The 15,780-nt window shown below is 37.1% G+C and overlaps 1 protein-coding gene across 2 annotated transcripts; it reads left to right on the forward strand.

Moving 5' to 3' along the window:
* The first annotated feature begins 370 nt into the window (after window positions 1–370).
* Window positions 371–11,669, forward strand: slc1a5 (solute carrier family 1 member 5). Of its 2 annotated transcripts, none has more exons than XM_083548908.1 (8): window positions 371–1,006; window positions 6,614–6,656; window positions 6,900–6,962; window positions 7,039–7,205; window positions 7,385–7,618; window positions 8,157–8,351; window positions 8,448–8,582; window positions 9,478–11,669. In XM_083548908.1, exons 1-8 carry the CDS (start codon window positions 486–488, stop codon window positions 9,701–9,703), a joined length of 1,584 nt encoding a protein of 527 aa, XP_083405034.1. In that variant the 5' UTR covers window positions 371–485; the 3' UTR covers window positions 9,704–11,669. The 2 variants fall into 2 exon arrangements, with proteins under 2 accessions (XP_083405034.1, XP_083405035.1); XM_083548909.1 differs by having other exon boundaries at window positions 542–701.
* The last annotated feature ends 4,111 nt before the right edge of the window (window positions 11,670–15,780 follow it).

Consider the following 15,780-nt stretch of genomic DNA (forward strand, 5'->3'; position numbering starts at 1 on the left):
AAGTGAGATCATTTTTGGGAATAGAAGGGAAGACGGCATAATATCTCGTGTTTGAACTTGACACTCTGCACTTAACCAGTATATCAGAATAGACAGTATATCATATCATTGGAAAACATGTATCTGGATGAAAGATATGAGTGTCCTGAGACAATCAAGCATGTTCTAATAAAGTGTAAAAGAAATGATAATGAAAGACTTATGGGGCACTGAATGAATAAGCTTTCGCTGTGGGAAGAAAAATGCAAGAGTGTTCAACATACTATTTAAATACTGATTAAATTCAGATTTAATATTGGATGTGTACGGTGCATGTAGAGGCCACACTCCATCCCAGTAGGTGGCGGAATATGCACTAAAAGCGATGCATATTCCGCCGAAGACGAAGAAGAAGACGAGAAACCACGCATTCCCGAAGAGCGGCGGTCCACCTTTCAGATCGTGTTAACGTTTTAGATTTGACGTTAGTACTTATTGAATACATAATGACAGGCAAAAATTTAACTATTGATAGACAGATTTCTAACGGTGAAGTCTCCTCCTCTAGTCAAGAGAAAATTAATGTTATTTCAGAAACACTCCCGGAGAAGTTGAAAAGGATTGCCAAGGCAAATTTACTTGTGATTTTGACAGTGTCTGCTGTTATCGTTGGCGTTTGCATTGGGCTTGGAGTGCGAAATGCAAAACTCACCCAGACTCAGGTAATCTATTTCGGCTTCCCCGGGGAACTCCTGATTCGGCTGCTGAAAATGATCATCATTCCATTGGTGGTGTGTAGCCTCGTGTCTGGGGCTGCTAGCATTGACCCTAAAGCTTTGGGGAAACTAGGTGGCTGGGCGATGCTGTTCTTTTTAGTGACCACGCTTATTTCATCTGCAATCGGAGTTATTATGGCGTTCATCATCCAGCCTGGTTCTTCTCAAAGCGCCAAACCGAGAATAACTTCACTTGACCAGAAAGCACCTGAGACCAAGGAGGTGATGGACTCGTTTTTAGACCTAGTCAGGTAGGTCAAGTAATGTGACGTGTCTTTCCCATTTAGTTGCTTTATTGGATTTAAACTGGAACTTACAGAAGTAACCGTGTTCACCAACAGAAAAGAAAAAGGTAAACGTTTCTGCCGCCTCAGAATCAGTCATCTGCATTATTCCGAGAACTTCAGTTAATAGACTGAAATCAAGTTAAAATAGGAAAATTAACCCCACCACAAAATGTATATTAACATTCGTCAATAATTGTCTATGTTGAGTCACAGTTCTGTTACTCGTGTTTAAAATGACAGTAAATGAACCCCAGTCATGATCTTTTGTGGGTAATATCATCATCCACACGCTGCTGAAACGCTGCGACGCGGTTGCATCAGCTGCCTGTGTGTAAATAAGGCTGTAGCTGAATGTGACTGTAGTAACACCCGCACTAACAGTGTCGCATCGGAATGTGTGGACACCTTTTCTCTTACAAAAGGAACCAAGTATAATAATGAAATTATGAGCAAAACCTAGTGTTACATTTGAACTTTTTTTTCGCTTTTGACTGTGTATTTAATCCCTTTTATTAATGTTTACAACAGTTTAAATTGTAATTATTTTGAACTAATGCTATATATACTTTCAGAAACTGTTAATAGGTTTTTTTTTTATTATTAGTTAACAAAATGGAAAGTAAATGAACAGAAGACCATTCTTTGCCTACAAAACCAAAATAAAAGAAAAGGTTGTTCCAAACGTCTTGGAGAACTAACCACAGATCTTCTGTGGGTGAAGTCTGCATCATATCCCACTGTCTCTTTAAGTAATCCCAGACAGACTCGATGAAGCGACTTCCTGGACACCTTGTTGTTCTCTACGCTGAAGATAGTTCTTATTTTCATTGGCTGTATGTTTAGGTTCGTAGTCCTGCTGCAGAATCTTCTGCCATTTGCACAAATGCAGCCCCACTGGTTCAGGAAATCTCCACAATGCTTCATTTTCTCCTGTTGATACTCATTATTTTACCGCTTTCCAGCCCTTCTGCAAAAATGTATTTGCTACAGCAAAATATTTATAATTTTGACTCCTCAGTCCGGAGTGCCATCTTTGTACAGTCACATTTCCATGTTTTTGTGCAGGGTTGAGTTGCTTAGCCTTGTTTCTATGACAGGTGAGGCTTTTTGGCTGCAATTCTTCTATTAAGACCACTTCTGTCCAGACTTCTCCTGACTGTGTACCTGTACGTGGGTCCCACTGCTTTCTGCCAGTTTTTGCTTATGGCACTGCTGGACATCATCCGATGTCACAGTGATGTAAAAAAAACAAACAAACAAAAAAAAAAAATAGCTTAAATAGTTTTTATTTATTTTTTAAATAACTTCAATGGCATATCTTAAAACCCTAGACTGCTTCACAATCTTTGCCTGGAAGAGACATTGCTGATTCAGTATAATTATCTTGTCTCTTGTGCTCAATCTTGCAATATTGTATGACATGAAACTATCTTCCACAAACTCACCTTAGTAGCAGAGTTTGACTGTTTCATACCCAGTATTAAGTTTAAGTAAGTTTCTTTTTCAGTTAATGACATTTCTCAAACTACTTATGAACTTGATCATCAGGATCTGCTTGGTATAATTGGTTAACCATACACCTGACTCTGATCCTACAAAACCTTGACTTTTTTTTTCTTTTTTTTCTTTTTTTTGCTAGTGAGTGTAAGAATTTAAAGCCAAAGGGTAGTCACACCAAATTTTTATTTTATTCAGATTTTTCTTTTATTCATTTACTTTCCATTTTGTTAATAGATTTGTTTTTATTAAATTGTCCAAAATCTTTGCACAATACTGCATATATTATGTGTGATTAAAAAAATAAAAATAAATAAATGATTAAAATATTGAAATTGTGATTATAAATCACATTTAATCAAGAAAATAGATAAGAGCCTTTCTTTGGAACCTGTTGAGCAACTTTTAGAAAAAGATGATGCTATTTATTTCTATTTAAACTATTCATTTCCTTTTGTTTTTTCTGTTGTCCCCTGTATGCGGAAACAAATATGTGCTATGTAGGGGTGCGCAGTGTGACCAAAACTCTTTCACTTCACGATTAAATGTATATTACAGGAATGAGATATAATCACAGTATAGTTATATATATTTCATATTGATTATTTTTAAAAATTACAGAAAGAAAACAGCTTTATATGAGGTGATTGAATTTTTTTGCTTTGAGGTTGATGGACTGCCTCCATTTTTTTTGTGCTTGATCTTTAAAGTGATAAAACAAATAGAACAATCTCTCTCTGTGTGCTAGTGAGTACAGCATAGTGTGAAAACATCATTTTAATTCCCTTTGAAATTTTTTAAAACCCAAACTACCTCATCATCTTCTTTTGGCTTTTCCCATTAGGGGTCGTAACAGTGGATCATCTGTCTCCATACCCCCCTGTCTTCCCTCACAACATCTATAAACCTCCTGTTTGGCCTTCCTCTTTTCCTCCTTCCTGGCAGCTCCATCCTCAGCATTCTCCTACCGATATACCCCATATCCCTCCTCTGCACATGTCCAACCATATATCTCTCTTAATGATAAGTTTCTCTTACTGCTTGGAATTCTTTTATGGGTCCTCCTGAACTGTGTGTATGTCTTTTATGTATTTCATTGACGCACGCCCATTGCTTCACTCAGTCTAATGTGCAGACAAGTAGTATGCACTTAACTGTGCATAACTTTAGCATACGGTGACAGTCTAATAAACTGTTGGTGGGTGACTATTACTAAAAATGCAACAGAATAGACATTATGGTGCTGCTTGAGTCTATTATTATGATACCAAGGATTAACACATGCAGTTATAAATGGTTTTGTATTTAGTTTTCAAAAAAGTTTGTTTAGATACAGTTGAAACCAGATATTTACATACACTTCAGAAAAAAACACAAACTTCAGAGTAAAAAAAATCAGAGTAAACCTTTTCTGTTTTAAATCAATAAATATTAACATATTTTTTGCATTTGTTAAATGTCAGAATCGAGCGAGGGATAATTTTTATGTATTTTCATCATCACTTTCATCAAAGTCAGAAGTATACATACACTTCCTTAGTATTTGGTGGAATTGCCCCGAAACTGTTTCACTTGGGCCAAACGTTTTGGGTATCCTTCCACAAGCTTTCTACAATAGTTTGCTGGAATTTTGGCCCACTCCTCTTGACAGAACTGGTGTAACTGGGTCAGGTTTGTAGGCCTTCTTGCTCGCACTTGCCTTTTCAGTGCCGCCCCCAAATTTTATGGGATTGAGATCAGGGCTTTGTGATGGCCACTTCAATACCTTGACTTTGTTGTCCTTAAGCCACTTTGTAACTAATTTGGAGATATGCTTGGGGTCCCATTTGCACCCAAACTTTAACTTCCTGGCTGACGTCTCAGATGTTGCTTTAATATATCCACATAATTTTCTTTTCTCATGATGCCATCTATTTTGTAAAGTGCACCAGTCCCTTCTGCAGCAAAGCAGCCCCACAACATTATACTACCACCCACATACTTGACAGTTGGGATGGTGTTCTGAGGCTTCAAAGCTTCGCCTTTTTTCCTCCAAATATACCGTTTATCATTATGGCCAAACAGTTCAATTTTTTTTCGTCAGACCACAGGACATGTCTCCAGAAATTAAGATTTATTCCCTCATGTGCAGTTTCAAACTGTAATCTGGCTTTTTTATGGTGGTTTTGTAGTAATGACTTTCTCCTCCCAGAGTAACCTTTCAGCTCATAGCGGTACAGTATTCGTTTTACTGTGGATAATGACACTCTCTTACCAGTTTCAGCCAGCATCTTCACAAGATCTTTTGCTGTTGTCCTGAGGTTGATTTGCACATTTCGCAACAAAAAAACGTTCCTCTCTGGGACTCAGAATCCGTCTCCCTCCTGAGCGGTATGATGGTTGTACATTCCCATGATTTTTATACTTGCGTATTATTGTCTGAACGGATGAACGGGGGACCTTCAGGCATCTGGAAATTGCACCTAAGGATGAGCCATACTTGTGGAGGTCAACAATTCTTTTTTTGATGTCTTGGTGGATTTCTCTTGATTTTTCCATGATGTCAAAGAAAGAGGCTCTGTGTTTGAGGTGTGCCTTTATATGCATCCACAGGTGCGCCACCAATTAACTCAAATGGAATCAATTAACCTATCAGAGGTTTCTTAAGCTCAGAATGGAATCATCTGGAGTTTTTTTTTTTTTTTTTTTAAAGGCACGATAAACTTAGTGTATGTATTCTTCTGACTTTGATGAAAGTGATAATAAAAATACATAAAAATTCTCCCTCGCTCGATTCTGACATTTAACAAATGCAAAAAATGTTAATATTTATTGATTTAAAACGGAAAAGTTTAACTTTGATTTAATGTATGACAGTAAAGAAATCAAAGTTTTTGTGTTTTTATCTGAAGTGTATGTAAATATCTGGTTTTAACTGTAAGTAATTAGTAGCGGTGTAATGGTACACAAAATTCACATTTTTAAGTCACGGTTCGGTACAATTTCGGTACGGTTAGAAATGCAAAACATAAAATTGCTTGTCGTTTTTTTTATTAACGCAGTGCATTATTATTAACATTTGTGAACATCAACTGTTTACATTTTTAAAACAATTTAAAATAAAATGCTTGCTTGGTTTAATAATATAAAATTATATTTTATAAAAATTAAAATAGAATAAATTAAATTAATGCAATACACTTTTATAATATTGATTAAATTGAGTAATCAATGAAGTTTGCACAAATTAAATTGAGTTAATAAAATTAGATAAATTAGATAAAAACATTAGACCCCATTTGGGTGGTGTGTGTGTGTCTGTCTGTTTGTCTGTCTGTATCGATTGTAACAATTAACTGTAACTTCCTTGATTCTTTGAGTAACTCGAGTATTTTGATTACAAAAATGTATTTAGGCCATTCGTTTAGTCCATTTAACAAAACATGGAGCACTGTGTTTCCCACGGGCCATGATTACTTACGCACCGCCCGCTACACTATGGAGCGCCCTGGACAGGTAACAGAAAACGCTGCAGAATGAAAAATAGAGAAACAGAGATAAAACGGCGAGAAGAAGATTCAGACCAAAGAAAATGGCAGAAAGTTTTTAAAGTTTGGGATAATTTAAAACGAAAACATATAGAAAACACCGTACAGTGTGGTTACCATTGTTTAAAGTAATATTAAATAGATTTTTATAATTGTATTTATATACAGCACCTTCAATTAAATCCCTCTGCAGTTGCGGCATAGAGTGGGTAGTGGAGCACGTTTTGAAAGCTGCCGATAAATACACGGATTTGGTGCGTGGAAAATTTCAAGTAGCTTTTCCGGAGACAAGAAAACCACATGGCGATACTGTGCGAGATTTAATACATAAATAAACGAGTGAAATAATCGAGTTTCTTTAATCTAATAGTTTTCCATAACTTACTTTTCGCAGTCACTACAGAAGGACTGTGTACCGTTATACCCCTAGTAAATAGAACATTTTTGGATTATCGAATCCTTGTAATTAGTCTTAACATTTGTTCTCACTATTCTTCTTACACGGGGCTTACTTTTAATTAGCATCTTCATTTCTTTATCCTTTTAGAAACATCTTCCCTTCCAACCTGGTGGCTGCTGCTTTTCAGTCGGTGAGTGAGTAACTCGTGTATACACACACACACACCCACACACACACACCCACACACACTGTCCTGCACTCTAACATGAGCAAACTCTTTCTCAGATATTCCCTTATACTCTCTCAGACCTTCTCTTTCTCAAACACAGTTATGCATTCTCACTCAGTCATTCAGACTAATGAAATAAAAACATTCTGCTTTTTCCCCTAATCAATTGGCTGTTTCGATATGATGTTTTTTTATTTCCCACAGTATGCTACAGGTTATAAGTTTGTGAACACCAGTGTGAATACTACCAACAGCACTATTGAAAAGGTAGTCTTTTGTTTTTAAATTCTATACATGTAATTTGTTAATGCAGAACATGCAGCTCATGTGTGTTTGTATGCAGGTTCCTTTGGGTACAGATGTGGATGGTATGAACATCCTAGGCCTAATCGTGTTTTCTATGGCATTTGGTGTGGCCTTGCGGAAATTGGGAGAGGATGGGGAGATTCTAATCAAGTTTTTTAACTCCTTTAACGAGGCTACCATGGTGCTCGTGTCATGGATCATGTGGTAAATAAACCAGCCTACTCTCTTTGCTACGTATCCCATAAAAGTTAATTGCTATAATGTATTTGTTTTGCTTTCTATCAATTCACATGAGGCTAATTTGGGTTATGTCAATAATTTGCTTTGCATTTTCACTTTGGGTATAGTTAATTGTTTTTTTGAATTTGTGTCCTGTTCTCTAGGTATGCCCCATTGGGTATCATGTTTTTGGTGGCTGCTAAGATTGTTGAGATGGAGGATGTAGGGACACTGTTTGCTAGCTTGGGAAAGTATATTGCCTGCTGTGTGATTGGTCATGCAGTGCATGGCCTTCTCATCCTGCCACTAATTTACTTTGTGTTCACTCGGAAGAACCCTTACACTTTCCTCATGGGTCTGGTTGCTGCTTTAGCAACTGCTTTTGGAACATCATCCAGGTATTAAATCCAGAAGCATTTGGCTTAAACAAACCTTTTTTTGGGTGACAGTATTTCAAAGCTTGAAGAGTTAGGTACTCTAATGCAGCAGCAATACAATTAGTAGCAATAGATATTTTTTGCTTTGCTATTCAACGACATTAAGGCACAGACTCAATGCACCAGGGCTTTGATGTCACAAAAGTAAATATTTTTATTTGTGTTTGTTTAAAAGTCTTCCATCTACAGTCAGATAAATTAAGTAATAATGCTATAATGCAAAGGTGAATTTGTTTTTGACTTCTTGCCATTATTTATCATTTCACATTCTATAAGCAAGGTTTTACAGGAGCTCTTTTTAAAATGTGTCTTCATTGGTTTTTGATTTTTGTTTACATCAGCTATAGGTTTTTTTTTTGTTGTTTAGTAATAACCATTCTCACCTCTAGAATTCTGTGTAAATACAGTTTGTCAATCTGAGTCACAATGATGAGAATTAGTGCTGTGTAAGATCCTTTGTTTAATAGTAAACTGTGCCTCACCTTCCTTATTTGTTTAGCTCTGCAACACTGCCTTTGATGATGAAGTGTGTGGAGGAAAACAACGGTGTTTCGAAACATATCAGTCGCTTCATCTTGCCTATTGGTGCAACTGTCAACATGGACGGAGCTGCTTGCTTCCAGTGTGTGGCTGCTGTTTTTATTGCACAGTTAAATGACATTCCACTCAACTTTGTCCAGGTTATCACCATACTGTGAGTGTAGCCAATTTATCTTCCAATCAGCCTTAAGTGGTAGTACAATCTATTAATCACACTTATTTTTTCTATATTGTCAACTTCCTGTTTCAGGGTTACTGCCACAGCATCAAGTGTGGGGGCTGCAGGGATCCCAGCTGGAGGTGTGCTGACACTGGCTATCATTCTGGAGGCAGTGGGATTGCCCACTAATGACCTCTCTCTCATCTTGGCTGTAGACTGGCTGGTGTAAGTCGTCTTCTTCTTTTGGCTTCTCCCATTACGGGTCGGCACAGCGGCTCATCCATCTCCATACCCCCCTGTCCTCCACATCTGCCTCTTTTAAACCAACTACCTGCATGTCTTCCCTCACCACATCCATAAACCCCCTCCTTGGCCTTCCTCTTTTCCTCCTTCCTGGTGGCTCCATCCTCAGCATTCTTTTACTGATATACCCCATGTCCCTCCTCTGCACATGTCCAAACCATCTCAAACGCGCCTCCCTCACCTTGTCTCCAAAACGTCCTACATGCACTGTCCCTCTAATAAACTCAGTCTAATCCTGTCCATCCTCGTCACTCCAACCAAAAACCTCAACATCTTCAGCTCTGCTACCTCCAGCTCCTACTGACTTTCATACCTCTTCTCTCCAGCACATACCTCCACCTCTCCAGGCTCTTCTCAACCTGCTCCCTATTCGCACCACAAATAGCAATATCATTCGCAAACATCATAGTCCATGGAGACTCCTGTCTAACCTCGTCTGCCAATTTGTCCATCACCACTGCAAACAGAAAAGGGCTCAGAGCCGAACCAGTCTGCTGTTTTTACTGCACACTTCACTGCTTTTACACTGTCCTCATACATTTCCTGCACCACCCTCACATACTTTTCTGCCACACCTGACTTCCTCATACAATATCACAACTCCTTTCTCCACTCTGCTCTATCCACAAACGCACAATGCAACTCCTTCTCTAAGACTAGTGTGACTATTGTGAGTAAAATATGCTAAATTAAGAGAGAGAGAGAGAATGTTGGCAGGAATTATGAAATGAGTGAAGCTTGTCAGTACAAGAAAAAAACAAACAAACAGGATTATATTTTGTGGAATAATTTTTCCTACTTTTCATTTTTCTTTTAGAGATCGTACCTGCACAATCATTAATGTGGAGGGTGATGCTTTTGGGGCAGGGCTGCTGCAGCACTATACTGATCATAGAAGCAAAAAAGAGGAAGTGGAGCTGAAAGAGGTGCATTTGGAAGAGGTTGGGCGTCCAGTGAAACCTGAAGGTTTGCCACTCCTTGAGAAGCATGCAGAAATAGAAATAGCTGGTTCCAAGACTTCTGAAAATGAGTCTGTATTGTAGATTAATACCCATTTTCTTATGTCAAGTTGATTGCAAATCAACCTTTTCTGTAATGCAGGGGTCTGCAGTCTTCTGGAAAATCAACTTTTTTTTCCCTCATTCTAAAAAAACTGGAGTCTTGTATTATTGGTTGATCAAGGTTTTCATTATTTGTTATATGTAAATCCTATTTAGATGAGAAACACTGTAGCCAGGGTTATTTACAAATAAGATTACAGACCCCTCCTCTAAGGGAAATGTAGGAAGACGGTTAAATTTTCAGAAATGTCAGAATATGAAATGTAACTATGTATCTGTTTTTGTAGGGATATTTAAGAAAGGAGTCTGAAATGTACTGTATGTGCATGTTTGTGTGTATACATACATACATACATACATACATAGTCATATGAGAGAGTCAGTAGCTTCAGTAGCTTTTAAAACCACCTTCAGCAAAAATATCTTGAAGTAATAATTTTTTTTTATGAATTTATGAATCTCTCAGATTGTTGTGGATGATTTTGGCTTATTCTTGTTTGCTTTAGTTGTATGTTGAATATTTTCCACTTGTGAACAATCTTCCTCACTGTAGAATGATCGGCTTTACATTTATTTGAAAAAAGCCTTATAACCTTTCCCAGGTTGGTGTACAGCAACAATGGCTTCTCCCATATCGTTTGCGGATGTCTTTCCTCCTTATCATTGTTTAAACACACACCTGAATGCTCCAGACCAGTAAAACTGTGAAAACTCCGGGGCATTTAATTAGCAGCACCTGGCTGTTACTTAGCCTCTGTTACTTAGTTTACTTAGTTTTTTACACATTGCTTCTCTATTTTTACTTTGTTTTTGTAAAAACAATTTGACACAGTGTAATATAACCTGATAAGGACCAAATAATTATTGTCATAATGCATAAAAACATATAATTCAAAGGGTTTATTCTTATTTAATTAAGACGATATAATAGTGTATGCAAAAAGAGGATTTTTTTTAAAAACAGTATATTGTTACCAAATGCACAGTTTATTCCGTTCATAGGATTTTCTGTAGTACAAACTATTTATTTTTTTCTTATTGGAAGAATTTATTCTTTCTTTCCTATAGTGTTTTAAAAAGGCGGGTCCTATATTAAATATTTTCCGTTCTGATTCCTTCAATTGTTTCGACAGTTGAAAATGCAGAAGGCAACACTCTTTAAACCTGTTCTGTTTAAAGTGTCTGTTTAACCGTTAAGTAGGTCCTTATAAACCTAAATATTTTTATTTCATCAAAACCTTGAACATTATCTGTTTGGACATTTAGCTTTTAAAAACCTATGGCTTTTTATTTATACATCGTTTTTTACTTCTTACAATCACTTGAATACTTGTATGACAATCCTTTTTTTAAAATAGCATATTCTCAGGTTTCTCAATCATAAGTTTCATCATGCTTTCAGTATGTTGCATAAGAATGTGATTTTTGTAATGCTGATTATGAAAATGTGCTGGAATGATTGTATCTTATTTATACAAAACTATAAAAACTACACTCTATAAAAAATAAAACTGACTAGAAAGTTTCAGCATTTATATATTGGATGAAATTTTATTTTGATTTGTTGTTTAATTTTCCTACATGATTTTTCAATGGATACTAATGGATCATCAAAATCAGGGTATTCAGACAGAGTTTAATAACTCTAGTTATAAAATAACTATATGTAATAAAATTAGGTTATGGTTTGGGTACTTTAGATTCTTTTTGTGTGTATGTGATGATATCCGAATTATTTTTTTCCAAGTTTCAAAAATGATCACTGTATTTAAATGCAAAAAAGCCAAAACACGAGTATATCAGCAGCTATGTATGCAGTTAAAGATCATTCCAACAGGCTGTAACTCAATATGTTTGTGTGCAGGTTGATGTGGGAAATGTGTGTTTTGAATATCCAGAATGTACTCCTAACAGTCTTTTTAAATAAAGAGATTTTAATGATATTCTAGCTTGTGTGTGTGTGTGTGTGTGTGTGTGTGTGTGTGTGTGTGTGTGTGTGTGTGTGTGTGTGTGTGTGTGTGTGTGTGTGTGTGTGTGTGTGTGTGTGTGAGAGAGACATTAAGTGATTCTTAGATTTTTATCATTCTCGAACAAAAACGTAATTCTTGGAGACGTTCCCCATGCGATCTACGATGCCAAAGAATCATACAGCACACAAAGTGGCTTATCAGCTTAATGCTGATAAGACAAATAAATACATTTGGGGACACACACACCTCTAGCTCCACCTCCTGTCTTACTCAAAGCCACTGTCTCTAAACCATACAACATCGCAGGTCTCACCACAGTCCTATAAACGTTCCCTCCTATAAACTCTTGCAGATACTCTTCTATCACAAATCACTCCTGTCACTCTTCTCCACCGACTCCACCCTGCCTGCACTCTTTTCTTCACTTCCCTAACACACTCTCCATTACTTTGCACTGTTGACCCCAGGTATCTGAACTCCTCCATGTCTTCTCCACCTCTTCTCCCTGCATCTGCACCACTCCACTGCTCTCCCTCTCATTCACACACATGTACTATGTCTTACTCCTACTGACTTTCATACCCCTTCTCTCCAGTGCGTACCTTTACCAACCCAGGCTCTTCTCAACCTGCTCCCTACTCTCACCACAAATCACAATATCATCCACAAACCTCCTAGCCCACGGAGACTCCTGTCTGACCTCGTCCGTCAACCTGTCCATCACCACTGCAAACAGAAAAGGGCTCAGAGCCGATCCTTGATGCAGTCCAACCTCCCGCTCGAACCAGTCTGTCGTTCCTACTGCACACTTCACTGCTGTCACACTGCCCTCATACATGTCCTGCACAACCCTCACATACTTCTCTGACACACCTGACTTCCTCATACAATACCACAACTCCTCTCTTGGCAATCTGTTGTACGCTTTCTCTAAATCCACAAACACACAATGCAACTCCTTCTTACCTCCATCCTTTATTGCTCTAACTTGCAGCACATCCTTTCCAGCTCGGTCCCTCTGCCTGGCCAATTGGTACAAATCCTTTTCTCCCTCCTTAGTGTCCAACTTGTCATACAGCTCCTCATATGCCTTTTCCATGGCTTTCGCCACATCCCTCTTCACATGCTGCTGCATCTCCTTGTACTCCTCTCCTGCATCACTTTGTAAATCCCAATTCTGCTTTGCCAACCACTTTCTCCTTATGCTCTCCTGCACTTCCTCATTCCACCACCACATCTCTTTGTCTTCCTTTCTATTTCCATATGTCACACCAAATACTTTTCTAGCTGTCTTCCTTATAACTTCTGTAGTAGTTACCCAATCATCCAGCACCTCTTCACTACCACCGAGCCTCTGACTGACCTCTTCCCTGAATCTCACACTACAGTCTTCCTCCTTCAGTTTCCACCATCTTATTCTTCTTTCAGTCTTCACTCTCCTCTCTTCTTCTTCCTCCTCTTCAGCTTCAGGTTTATCAGAAACTCTCTTCACCTCCACTACACTCTTACTGTACTCTTCCTTCAGAATCACCCCTACACCATTTCTCTTTCCATCCACACCATGATAGAACAGTTTAAACCCACCTGCAATGCTCTTGGCCTTACTCCCTTTGCACTTGGTCTCCTGAACACACAACATATTTACCTTTCTCCTCTCCATCATATCAGCTACCTCTTTCCCTTTACCAGTCATAGTACCAACATTTAATGAACCTCCATGCTCCAACACCTCTCCTTTTCATGCCGTCTCTGTAGATGTCTTCCTCCTCTCCTTCTCCTTCTTCGGCCAAGAGTAGTCCAATTTCCCACCGGTACCCTGTTGGTTAACGATACCTATGGCGGTTGTTGGTAACCCGGGCCTCGACCGATCCGGTATGAGTTTCTCTTTCGTGAAAGAGAAAATTTGATTTGGCACGTTTTATGCTGGATGCCCTTCCTAGCACAACCCTCCCCATTTATCTGGGCTTGGGACCAGCACTATGAGTGCACTGGCTTGTGCAACCCTAATGGCTGGGTTAAATCTTAAAGACAGTCCATGTTCATGATTGTCTCTAAAAAACCTCACTATATAAAATATCTCATTAGCTGTAAATGCTGTCATGACCACAATTAACCTAGGGCTTAGTTAGTTATAACTTATTTGCATGATGATGTAGCTTCTGTGAAAGTCTGTACTGATGTGTGAGAGGCTGAAGAAAGCTAGGATTAATTCAAATGTATAGAATATTAGTTCTTATAAGGAAAAAAGGAATAATAAAAAATATATAACTTTTTGAATTTTTTTATTATTGTTTAAAGGAACACAGAATTGGCTTTTTGACTGGAAAACATGAAACCATTTAATAAATATTAAGTATTGTATGCTAATAAGCTAGCCACACACCTGGATGTTGTTTATGTAGGGAGTAAAGTTTGAGGCTATAGTGGATGTACCGCAGCTTTGAATGGGATTCAGAGAAAATTCCACAAGAATAGTGCTGCGATAAAGGAGGGAGGGAGGATAGAAAGATGCATGGTGTATTCCACTGTGGAGGATTCATGACTTGATTGTCAATAATTGTCTCCAGCTCCTTGTCGGTATACTGATTTCAGTGTGGACGATCCGATAGGCAGAACAAGTCAAGAACCCACGGACACGCGGGGTAAGAACGTGGAGGTTGGAGCGGAACACTTCGCGCATTACATTTATATAAAACCGTCTATAAAGATTTGTATGTATTAGCAGGCAGAGTTTAGTGAAATTACAGTGGCAGTGTAAACAGCAAAGAGGGATAAATGTGAAATGCATATCAATGTTGAAAATTGTCCTATTATCCTAATCATCCTATTAAAAAAAGTTTTTGGCAGGAGAAAAAAAAATTATTGCCAAGAAGTTACTATAAAATTAACAGTGCTTTAGTGTTGCCCATGTTTGCAGTTGGCTACTGTTTTTGCAAATACAGCAATTATGCTGTTTCTACATTTAAAGTACATTTCTGAGAATTGTTTAAATTTTTTAGATGTATGTTTACTGTACAATACAAATATGCTATGCTATTGTGTAGGCAATTAATTAATTGACTGCTAGTGAAAGAACATTTTCCTCTTGGTTTTTATATGTATTTTTTTTCTAAACCTTGTGATTTCATTAAATGCCACTAGCAGGCTTACTATAAAACATCATGTTTTACTACAGTATATAAATGTAGCCTTTGAAATTGAGACTTAAAAATGTAACAGAACTAAAGCAACTTTAAAGTGATGTTTCAAAACGTCTCTTTTTTTTTTAATTAAACTTTGGAAAAACATTCTTATGAAAAACCTAAATAACATTACATTTAAGCTATTTAACGGGCAGTGGTCATAACAGAAAGAAACTCAAAATATTCCCCAAATCAGATTCTGACTTACAGAACATTTGTACAAAATGAAACTAAATAGTAAAACAATGTAATTTATTACATTATTTGTATAAATGATAAATCAATTGCTTTAACAAGTCTTTAATGATGGACATTTTATTTCCATGACATAATCACCTATACTTTTTTTTAAATATGCAGGTTTGGATACAACAATTAAAAATCAAAGTTAGGGATATTGTTATGAATCCTCATGTGCTTCACATAGTCTGTATTTGTATGTACATTGTTTTCCACAGAACTGACATGAAAACAAGCTGACATTAAATTGGACAGTCCCTGTGCATTAAAAAAATTCTCAGCAAAAAATAATCTCCATAAAAATTTAATTTACATAATAATTCTGTGCTGGGCAAATAAATATTGCTGTACAAACCAGAAAAACCAAAACTATAAATATGTATTACTTTTTATAAGTATTCCTAACTACACTCAACTACTTAACAATGTTTTTTAAATTGTAAAACTAAAATATGCTTTGTCATGTCATCTTTTTCCTTTTGCTTTCACTTATTACACTTTTTAACAGATTTTTATAAAATTAGTTTTATGAATTAGAAAACTTATATTTTAACAATAATGATCCTATATTTATTTATTACATTTTTTGTCAAAATATGCTGTCATTTCACCGTTTTAGTTTTTCGTTTAAGTATTGCACTTAACGGTTTTTCATGAAATTATGATT

Source organism: Silurus aristotelis (genome assembly GCF_946808225.1).
Source record: "Silurus aristotelis genome assembly, chromosome: 8".
Classification (NCBI taxonomy): Eukaryota; Metazoa; Chordata; class Actinopteri; order Siluriformes; family Siluridae; genus Silurus; species Silurus aristotelis.

Excerpts from the sequence above, each read along its gene's own strand:
- slc1a5 (XM_083548908.1), top strand. The coding sequence starts at position 486 with ATGACAGGCAAAAATTTAACTATTGATAGACAGATTTCTAACGGTGAA. Across the intron at positions 7,619-8,156 it reads GCTTTTGGAACATCATCCAG|CTCTGCAACACTGCCTTTGA; the intron begins GTATTAAATCCA and ends TTATTTGTTTAG. Across the intron at positions 8,583-9,477 it reads TTGGCTGTAGACTGGCTGGT|AGATCGTACCTGCACAATCA; the intron begins GTAAGTCGTCTT and ends TTTTTCTTTTAG.